Source organism: Onychostruthus taczanowskii, unplaced genomic scaffold, assembly GCF_017590055.1.
Source record: "Onychostruthus taczanowskii isolate IOZ18803 unplaced genomic scaffold, ASM1759005v1 scaffold71, whole genome shotgun sequence".
Classification (NCBI taxonomy): domain Eukaryota; kingdom Metazoa; phylum Chordata; class Aves; order Passeriformes; family Passeridae; genus Onychostruthus; species Onychostruthus taczanowskii.
This window is the reverse complement of record NW_024504898.1, coordinates 1,311,097-1,322,566: the sequence shown is the minus strand read 5'-3', so window position 1 is coordinate 1,322,566 and position 11,470 is coordinate 1,311,097. Positions and strand designations below refer to the sequence as shown.

The 11,470-nt window shown below is 36.2% G+C and overlaps 1 protein-coding gene across 1 annotated transcript; it reads right to left on the bottom strand.

The window, feature by feature from the left end:
* TNFSF13B (TNF superfamily member 13b) lies at positions 1 to 11,470 on the bottom strand. The gene is made up of 6 exons (XM_041422153.1): positions 11,066 to 11,470; positions 10,877 to 10,982; positions 2,923 to 2,979; positions 2,453 to 2,565; positions 2,206 to 2,356; positions 1 to 460 (listed from the first exon to the last, which is right to left on the bottom strand). The coding sequence occupies exons 1-6, from the start codon at positions 11,390 to 11,392 to the stop codon at positions 348 to 350; spliced, it is 867 nt and encodes a 288-aa protein (XP_041278087.1). The 5' UTR covers positions 11,393 to 11,470; the 3' UTR covers positions 1 to 347.

Below are 11,470 nucleotides of genomic sequence, written 5' to 3'. Positions count from 1 at the left end.
TGGTCCTCGTCATGCTGTTATTTTTGGTCAACTCCTCCTTTGGTTTACCATATGGATAACAAATTGTTTCAAAGCCAAAACCTCATTGCTTTATAGTTGCTATCTAGAGTGTCCCATTGTCTAAAATAAATTGGCTTTCTGGCAATCACATGGTGGTTATATCACAAGTATGTCTGGTATGTTTCCTGTTTTGGGTTTGCATATTAAAGTGAAGAAAATTCTTAGAAGCCTGTGGTGAATTGGGAGAGGCTGAATTGGCAGCTTTATCACAATTTAATATTTTTTCTGACAAAGGCATAGGTAGAGAAGAAAATGGCATTAAGCATAAAAACCAGAAATGAAGGGCTTCAGAGGAGTCTTACTGCACCAAAAAAAGTACCATCTCCATCCAAGGATATTTTAGCCCTTCTCCGTGGTATTGTAAGTTGAAGTTCATCTCCTTCTTCTAATTTTGCAATGCCTGGCAAAAGATTTGGAATATTTTTAAGTTAATATCTCCAGTGAAGTACTTTATAAATGGTACTCAAAAGTCATTATGTGTCATCTTTCAAATGTAAGCATGGTCTCTTACTTGTGATAAATGTTTTTATCTTTAGGTATCATCTTAGAGTTTACAGCCTATCCAAAGCTGACACTTAACATCCTCTGTGAAGATGGACTTAATTTCCACACTGCACTCGGCGTAGCACAGTTCACTTCAGCAAACACAGCGAAAGTTTCTAACAGCGGTGTACCCAGGTTCCTCATGTTACGGTGATGAGACGGTCAAAATCAGCATTTGGTATTACTGGCCCCAGACTACTCTGTTCCCACACTTCTGGAGAAGGTCTCATGAGCTTTACCAACCGAATGAAGTTACCACACATCAGCTGATCCACTGCAATTGCAGAGCACAAAAGTTTGCCTCCTGCCAGACACACATCAGCTGATATGAGAACCAAGAGCATGTCGCCTTCAAGCTGCAGCTGCTGAGCTGAGAACACATTTAATATCTGCTGTGACACAGCCCAACAGCATGAGAGAGAGCAGTCAGAACTCTTTTGTCCAGGTGAAAACAGAACAGTGGGAATTTGGGAAGCAGGAATCGTGAAGTGGCAAGATAGAGATCCTAGTTAGGAAAGGGGAGCAGTAATACAAAGGTAAAATCAGAATATAGATGATATTGAAGGTGGTTATGTTGCCAGAATGTGAGATTGGCAAAAATTCAAAGAAGAAGGGGCAAAAATTCAAAGGAAATGTTTGGACAGCCTCAATTGCCAGGTCAAAATATCTAGTTAGTTAGTTGGTTAGTTAGTTGGTTGGATTTTTTTTTTATTGGGGAAAAAACCAGATGCCTGCCACATCCCATTTGTTTAATGTAATTACTTGCTGACAGTCAACTCTATCCCTAAGTGTCACCCACTTTTTCATAAGGCACTGAAAAAAAAAAATCTTGCTGGAAAATAACTAAAGAGAAAACCCTCAAATCCACCATTAAGGTGGAAAGACAGACAGTTAAGAGATGATATATGGGGTTTTATAGGCCTTGACAATAATTCCTTAAATGTTACTAGGAATATACACATATACTGTTATATAGGAATATACACATATACTCATCATTGAGCTTTCTGGACTTGCATTAAGTATTTTAATTGATCTTTCTTGTGGTGTTTCTAATTTGTGCAGTCATAAAGACCACCTTATAGGAATTAACTGTTTTTCATCAAACCAAAGACTAAAAATCCAGTAGCCTTTATAAGGAGCAGAAATATCACAGTAAGGTATGCAAGTCAATACTTGCTAAAATGCCTAAAATCCATACATGACATTTCAAAGGAGAATATAGCACTTTAATATTTTCTTGGGATGACTAAATGGGGAATTCAACTCCTAAGTTAAACTGAGTTCTTCAATGAGGACAGTAGGGATTCCTCTTGCCTGCCTCAGACATCTAACTGAAAGCACCAAAATGTCTAACCACATTATAAAGTCAATGGAGAGAGCAAAATTGTTTGGATCACCAAGCTAGATGCATAATCTCCAACTGCTGATACTTCATATAAAACTGTATTTTCTGAAAGCATTCTGTAATTTTTCAGTTAGCCAGATCCATGAATGTACACCCTGTTCTTTATGACTGCTACAATACAATTGCCCAGCACAACAGATTCTATTTGATACAGCTTGTTGGCAAACAAATAAAAGGAAAATGCAGATATTTACCAGCAGTATAGCAAGAATTATTTGGATATGACTGTGGCATATTTTGGATGCAGCGAAACAATGTCACCAAGCTGAGATCATCACCAAACACATGAGCCTTCTTCCTCTGTATTAGGTGTCCCATAGCAAATGTTGTATCTGTATATAAAACCTACAGAAAGAAGAGGTGAAAACTATAAACTTATTGTATGGAGGTATTAAAAATCCTTACAAATGTCAGATGCTGAAGTGAATTGAGCTTTCTCACCTGGCCATATATGAAAAAATAACCTGTTTCTTTGATCACTATTTTATTTCCTTGTTCTTCCAGAGCTGTTCCACGTTTAAAGCTCAGGAGCCAAGGGACAATGCTTGAATCATCTAAAAGACAAAATAATTTTGGGTGATCAGAAAGGTTATGCTCTTCATTTTCACCTGCTGAAAAATAACAAATGCTGACTTCTAGATAGAACTTCCAGTCTCCCTAGGTGGATTTCCCCACTGGAAAGATGATATTTGCAAGAGCCATCCAGATACAGGGACCTTCCAGATGCAGGGATCTCCTTGTTGTTTTTTGATGTTTTTGTTTGTAGTTGTTGGGTTTTAAAAAAAATTATGTATTTATTTTGTTTTTAAATTTGCTGTTAAAACTCAGTTACTGCTTTGAAGTTAGGTAAAATTTGTTGAAACAGTTATCCCATGGAACAGTTAACTATAAATCATGGCACATATTCTTACCTTTCTGTTGGATATCGCTTTTGCTGTCAGCAATCAGTTGCAAGCAGGCCTGCAGCACTGCAAAGTGAAAGTATTTTGAAATTAAAGAAACATAAATCAGTAATAGAATAAATTTATGAAACTACTTTAAGAAAAAAAAAAAAGGACAGAAATTCTCAGTCTCACCACTCATTTTAAACCAGAACATATTAGTTTTAACGCAGGTTTTACTCAAATGTACAAAATGAAAATTCCTGTCACAACACACACTAGATGACTTTCAGAGATCGTGGAGCTAAGTGGGAGGCCTCAGGTAGCAGCACAAGAAACACTTGCTTGGTTTCATATCTAGCCCTTATATAACTATGTAGCAGTAAGTCAAATGAGCTAGAAATCATTAGGTCAATTAAGCTTTTTAATTTTCTAAACAAAAGCTTGAAAAAAGCCCCAACCCCACCAACTATGATAGACAGCAAATTTTCTAACTATGTTTGACATATTGTTTAGAGAAATTACTTCCCATTTATAGCTGCTGTAAAATATTAGTCATACATACTTTCCAAATAAATTCTCAAAGTCCATATACATGTACTTTCAATATTTTTCAGATACCTACTCTAGATCAACCTATACTAAGAGGGAAAATAGAGAGAGTTAGCAAATTAATGCACCCTTAGCAAATTAATGCACACATAACAAATAGCTTGGTATCTGTCAAAATGTGTTGCTCAAAATTGTAGAGATTGGTGACACTAATGAGAAATTAGGTATTTGTTCAGAAAAAAATACTGCAGAATGTTAAAATATAGATTTGCAAGTGAAACAAAGATCTTGTAAAAAAAACCTGCTAAGCATGTGTCAGGCAACAGGAAAAAAGGGAAAAAATAGCTGCATTTGCTTGGAGCAGATTTTAATCAAAACATTTGGTTCTCATGCCACTTTGAAGGATGGAAAACCGAGTAGTAATACTTACTGCACATGACAGAGACCAAATTAATTTATTAAGAGTCAAGAGAAGAAAATTCTGCCATGGATTGCTCCATTTTGTTTACCACTTTTCAGACAAGAAGGCTGTGGATCAGATTTGGTTACACAGATTTGGCTATAATGGGGAATGCCATGGATATGTGGGATCCTGTTTCTGCATCTGTCAGTGGTACCCAAGTGCGACAAAGGGTCCAGTGGCACAAACCTCTTTCTGCACAGCAGGTAGCCAGAGGATTTGGGTGGAAAGAAGTATTTTTATGTTTCTAAGTCTCCTTTTTAAGGGGTCTTTCTTGAAAACAGCAGAAGAGGGCTGGATGCTCACCAGCACTCAGCAGTGCCAACTGGCAGCACTCAAGGATTCAAGTGCACATCTGGGAATGCACCAATTACAGAATGATCACACAACCTGCAAGCCCTCATGGTAATAGGAATTCTATCATGCAAACTCCTGTCTCCTACACTGAAATGTGTCCTTGAGTCTTATCACATCACACATCAATAATGTGCTACAATTTATAGATTTTTCAAACCACGAATTTAAAGGCATCTGAATTATCTACCTTCTGGCAAGAAATAAAAAACCTCAAGCCAACACAAAATTAATAAAGGTATTATACTTCATTCAATTTTCTATCACACTTGGGAGCAAAATGATTTTCTGGAAAATAAACTTCTAAATAGAACTAAAATGTGACTTTATGGAGACAAACAACACAGCACATCAGGCAAATAATTTCACAAGTTATTAATTCATTTTGGAACAAAATGCCTTCCTAGTGAATGAAATTTGGTGGTCACCTAGTACTTCAGTAAGCTAAACCAAAATTTTAATTCTTGCTTTTAAAAGAGCTCACTAACGTGGGCACCAGATTTTTCACTAACCAAACGAGAAGATTTGTGATGACTCCCACTAACCAGCTGTTATCCAGCTGCCTGCCACTGAGCAGTGTCTACAAGCAGTGAAAGCTATGCCTACTTTAGCAACTCTTGTTAAAGTCGCTCTGCAAACTTGGTGGCCATTCTTCAAACTGTCTTAATTCTCAGTTTGCAAGTGTAGATTTCTGTTTCAGCTGGTTGCAGTACTGAAATTCTAGTCAGCATTGCTGAGAACTGCTCACAGTAATTAAAATCTGAAAGATCAGTACAGTTTGAGATCATCTTCATCTTTTCAACAAAACATACCAACTCTACTTCATTCTACAGACATCAGATCTGCACTTAATCTCTAAAAAAAAGTCTGTCTCTTTTCTTTTAATATATGCAGATAGGAACAAGCCTCCACAGAATATAGTAAGCTCGTTTTTGGAGAAAATGCATAAAATAGTGTCCTTCATAGGACAATAGAAGCCAGCACAGTGGCCATTTTACCTAAATATACAAAAGACAATATCGAAAAATGTGCTTGAAGGATTGAACAACAACGTGCTTCAAAAATATGTTCAGAAGCCGAAGTTGACACATAACTATTTCCAGTATATACAAGTACTTTGACTTCAGTGGAACTATTTACATGCTTAAAATTAAGTAATTCATTGAAAAAAAATTCAAGTAAACACTACTACTAAGAAGGAGAAGATATGGATATACAAAGTACATTTTCTGGGTAAATCAACAGGAATTTTTAGTAAAAAGTAAATGTGGTTAAAAACCACCAGCAATTCTATTCTAAGAGGTACCCAAATCTTAAGTACAATGTGAAGAATACATGTCTTACAAAATACACATTGAATAGTTGCTATTTAATGTCTTTTAGCCCAGTGTAAGTCAAACCTGTGCAACATCTTTGTAGTCTAAACGATTTTTGATTAATAATGAAAGCAAAATACAGGATTAATACAATACATATTGAAAATGTGTAAAAATGTCTAGACTGTCACCATGAGATCTATCTGTATAAAAGTGTATCCAGAATGACAAAGCATGCCCCATCCTCTTGTGACTTTATATAATAGCTTTGCTTTGATAAACTTTCTTTTTCTCAGCTGATTTTAATTGCTCTGCAGGTTGTGTGTTGGCAGAAGTTCATTTTGGAGTTTGTCTTATTCCATGGACAGAAGACCCAATTCTGAAGTTGTTAGTCAGTCCAGATGCTTTTATAAACCACAGCCAGCACATGCAATGATGTGTTCTCTACTGGTTGAGCAATGTAGTCACAATTAAAAAAAACCCCTATTATCTTTTGCTGAAGGACAGCAATCTAGATTTCTGCATATCTCCATGATTTAAGAACTTATATTGGTAAAATAAAATTTTCCCTCCCATACAAAATTTGTTATTTTTTAAATTGCATAATAATTTTAGTATTTTGCAATCTCACTTAGTGATCCATCCAAATAAAATTTCAAGTTTAATATTTGTGAGCTCATGTCTAAAATTTAAATTTTTGATATCTGAGGTCTGAGACATCTGTCCTCATTTTTGCTGAAATAAAACCTAGGAAAAACCCTAACCTTGAAAAAAAAACAAAACCAAACCCAGACCTCCTTATATAGGTTCCTTTTTTGTCTAGATCTGTTCTCTGTAGGTTTCCCAAAGCACATTTAAACACCAGACAATTTAATTTATAAATGGCAAACATTTTCTTGAAGCATTTGCAGTTTTTCTTCCCTCTACTTCTTGGTTTCTATCCCAACAGATCTTCTTCTAGTTTTTGCTTGTGCATTTTTATAAACTGGTTTTCATGAACTCTATCACAGCAGAAATCAGGACAACTGGTTAATGTGGTGTTTTTTAATAGAGATGTCTTTATATGGCATTAATTATGGATTCAGTCTGTCCCTGCACTAAAATGCCTTGATCATAGTTGCTTGTATGACTAAGATCTAACAAATATCTTCAAAGAATTAGTAGCATTATTTCAACCTTCACAGAATTGCCAATAACATGGTACATTTAGAAAAACAAGGGAGTTGTTTACTAGGAATTAAGACTTCTATTATACAGTACATAGCAGAATGCTGGGTTTAAAACTTAGAGCCTATTTGGTGTCTTTTTGACTGTACAGTGTTCTGCGTAATACACAGCACTGATTTATTCACTCATTCATTCAGTGAAATTCTTCATGTAAAGTTGCAGGAATTGCATCAAGTAATTTTCTATCCTTTTGCATAGAAGGGTCTATTTCCTTTTGAGTTAGACTGTTGTCAGCAGAAAAAATAAGGATAACATATATTTTCAAGAAGTATGCTTTTCTTTTTCCTTTTTAATTTGATTTGAATTTTTATTTCATATTTGACCTCTTCAAACGATAAAATATGAAGTATTGTGAATATTTGGTAAGAGAATTTTATATGTGGCATTTGTTTAAGCTAGTAAAAAAAGCTTATATCTCAATTCAAAGATCACTGAAGTCAAGTACCACTTGTAAAACCTCTTGCTATCCCTCTGTCATGGATATCTAAAGTATCAACATACACAGTCAAAACACTTCCAACCAACAAATGAAATGTACCAATTTTCCAGTGCAGCAATTTTATCGAGAGCAACGGCAAAATTCTGACACCATGCTTGGAAGGTAATAGTTACTTCTCATGGACACGACTGCTATTGGAGTAGAACCTGAAAATTATTAGTAAAAAACCGAATTGCCAAATCACATGCCAGGTTACCCTGCCTCATTGATTTGTGGAATTACATAGACTAGCTCCTCAGCTCCTTCATACATGCATACATCGAAACAAATGTAGTCCATGGGGGCTCCAGTCTGATCCCAGCATTTGTGTTTAGAGAAGGTCTGATTTCAACCTCCCTAGGTCATGGGAATCAGAATCCCACAATAATGATCAGAATGAGGCACTGAGACAGTGTGGAAATGATACCTGATGTTCATACTTTGGCTTAGGCAATGGGACCTAAATCTTGTTCCTAGGCTCAAGTGCACATGCAGCTTTGGAAGAAACACACAGGCAACGCAATCAATAACTGTGAATAGAATACAAAATTCAGGAGAGGTCTTTTGTTGTGCACCAATTTTCCTCCACAGCTGAAATTTGTAAAGAGAAAGACAAAAAGAAAAAGTGCATCTGTTGTAACATGTCCCGAAATGACATTTGCCAGAAGCATATGTTTCAAAATCACCCATTACCTCCTACTCACTGCATCAAGAACTCTGGTTCTGACTGCTGACTGTGCTGCTTTATTTGGAATTGATGCTTGAAACCCTTCTCTTCATCCTACCCAAGCTGGAAATTTTTGCAAGACAAGAAGTGTTTAACTACTGATGACTAATAGTTTTATGCATTTGCACAGACAAATATATACGCCATAAAAAAGGAAACAACATTGTGTTAAATCCACTTCCGTTCAATTGTCCTTTTAATTAAAATGCTTATTTTTGGCCACTTGTATGCATTAAAATGAAAATTCAGTATGCTTAATAAAGGCTGTAGTGGGTCTAAAAAAAGAACGATGGGACATCCATTCCTGGAATTTGATGGTTAAAGTCTAAAAACCCCAGAACTGAACAATAACTTTATAATTTACAATTTATTTATAATATTTATAATAAACAAGCTATTAGGTCTATATTTTACTTCCGCATTCTGTTGAAGCACAAGAGAAACAATTAGATACCAGTGACATTTCCAAATATTAACTTTCTAAGGAATTCATCCATATAAAAGCAAAATGATGGGTCAGCAATTAACTATGAAATCAAACTCTGCTTTGGGACCTTGCTGAAGCAAACAGAAGTAGAGCAAGAACAGGCACCTCACTCAAAATCCTGATTTATTTGTCATTATAACAACATGATGCCACACATCTGCAGGACAATTTCGAGACTGATGGGATTCTGGAACCCAGATATAAATGTCAAAAGATCAAAATGAAGGGTCTGTAATTCTGCGTACATTATGAAGCAGTAGACTGGATTCAGCACCATGAACAACACCATGCTCTTCTATTTAACTGATTCTGCTAAAACAAAATTTAACATTGACTAGTGGGTTCATGGTCATCAGTGAAATCTGATCTGAGAAAACATAATATGAATATAATATATAGCTGAACTCTGAAAAGCTAAATTTTTTTAAATTAGAGCAGGTAGAAAGCTAATTCTAACAGATAACCTTTGATACAAATGCAAGATTTGCAATTGACTTTATTCTTTTTTTAATACAAAAATATGAGGTTCATGTTAGAAAACATTTTTGTGATAGGTCAACTTATGTAGTTTTTCTCTTTAAAATGAATGTTCATATTCTGTGTTTTCTTTCATCCATCATAAACAACTTAAAAGCCAGCTGTACCTTAAAAAAAAAATTAGAGAAACAAGTAGCTTGATTGAAATTTTATGTGTTACAGGTAAACACATATAATCAGAGGTGGCTACCTGATGAGAAGAATCAAAAGTCTACTCAGAAGTACAGCTGAGGAGCCCCAAATCCTGCTTGCCTCAAATAGCAGTAAGACTGAAGATGAAATCTATTGTGATGGAAACTGGATCACTTGCAGAGTATTGATGCTCTAATGTTCATTTAAAAAAAGACATCTCCTTATTTTTTATGATATTGGTACTTCAGATCACTTATTTTTATTTGGGAGTTCCTAGGGTGGGGAGGGAAGGGGAGCTCTGTGGTTCTTGTGGAAGGAAACAGGCTACAAGAAACAGAATTTAAGAAATCATGACCTCAGTCCTGTTTACGAAATCTTTCTTAGCCAAGATCTTGAATCAAAGACACTAATGAAATAGAATAAATCTGGTATAAACCTCTGAATTTTAAGTGATGTCCTAAATTAATGGATTTTTTGGATATTGGAAGTAAGTGGAGTGATTATACTCTAGAACTTTAATTTCATTTAGCTTACTGAAGCTCAAGTGAAATACATTTCATGTTAGTTGCTCACTGAGAAACACATTTTATGCAAAGCTTAATTTAGTCTTTACCTATAATTTGCTCCATTTAAACTTCTCTAAATTGTTTAAGATATCAGTTAAAATAATATAAAAGTATACATAAGAAGAGTGAACTGATTTAGCAAAATCAGGAATATTTTAGTTACTCAGTGCAATTAGAGTATGTGTGCAAACTGGTATAATACAATTCTGCATTTCATCTTATAAGACCTCATTGTGTTTGTAAAAAATAATGAAATATAGGCGTTTCATCCCCAAAGGAAAAAAAATGTATCCCATTACTCTATAATACATATCAGAGGTCTTTTATGGGTATAAGACCTCATTGTGTTTGTAAAAAATAATGAAATATAGGCATTTCATCCCCAAAGGAAAAAAATGTATCCCATTACTTTATAATACACATCAGAGGTCTTTTATGGAGCACAGTCTTCAGTGCTCTTTGCAGAACATTTTAAAAAGGAGAACCATGACCAAAATAATCTTACTGGATAGGCATTCCTTTATTAATTTTATGATTTATTAATAGGTTGTTTTAATGTAGAAATTATGCTAAACTTCTGAATTCCTTGTAGTCTGCCTCTTTTGTCAGGTACAAGCCAGCCTTTCTACTTAAAAGCTCCTATTTCCCTAAAGTTCTCATTACTTCTCTCTTTTTGGGTGAGCATGTTTCCCAGAAAAGTGAATTGGCATTTTTATTAATAGATTTTCCTCCCTGCTTTGATCAGAGGGAATTGAACAGTTAAAAATCTGGATGATTTGAAGTTGTCTTTTTCAACTGTAACAAATCATGCAGATTTGGGATCTAACATTCAAAGTTTAACCTGCAGATAGCATAAATATCTGGTACCTTAAAAAACATGTCCCTACTCATGGCAGCGTGGTTGGACTACATGGCCTTTAAAGATCCCTTCAAAACCAAAACATTCTGTAATTTAATATTCTGTCCTTTAAGAGAACATGCTTGTGGTTAACACCATTCATCCACCAATAATTTTGAAAACCAGAATGGGCTCTGGGAGCACGGATCAACTGACAGGAGAAAGAAAAAACGCAAATCAAACACTCCTGCTTTTCTCCAGACTGTATCCAACAGCAGCATCCCAGCCCACTTCATCAGCTGGTATTTACCTTTTTCTTCTGTGTTGACAATAGACCGCCTGCCCCTGTTTCTACTCCCGTTCCAGATTTCCTTTTGGAAGCTCTCAGCTGTGCCAGTACCAGCAAGCCTGCTCTCCTAACAAGGAGAAGCAACAGTCAGTGAGAGCAGCCCCACATTGGTCCATGCCCTGCAAGTCAAAGCCCATCCCTCCAGCTTACCTGCCTGGAGCCAGCTGCAGACACTCGCAGGAAGGAAGAAACAGGGCTACCTGCTTTGTTTTCATCGGGGGACACGAGTGGTTGGTCTCGCGGAGACCTTGCCTGGATGCTGTAGATCAGCTCGCTGCGCAGAGCTTCTAGTTCTGTTTTCAGGGTGATAACATGGTAAAGAGACACTGCTGCAAGACAAGAGGACAGGAGCATTGCAAGCCACAGGAATGTGACAGGAAAAAGTCCCGTGGCGCCTGAAACAGCACCAGGGGGGGCAGAGGGAGAGGAGGCGGTATCCTTCTGTTGGATGACGTGCACACAGTCCACGGATTTCATCGCTGCTCTTTCCTTACTAAAGCCAGAGGGAGAGTTCAGCTGTCCCCTTCCGAGGTGCAATCCATGTTACCAGTTGCT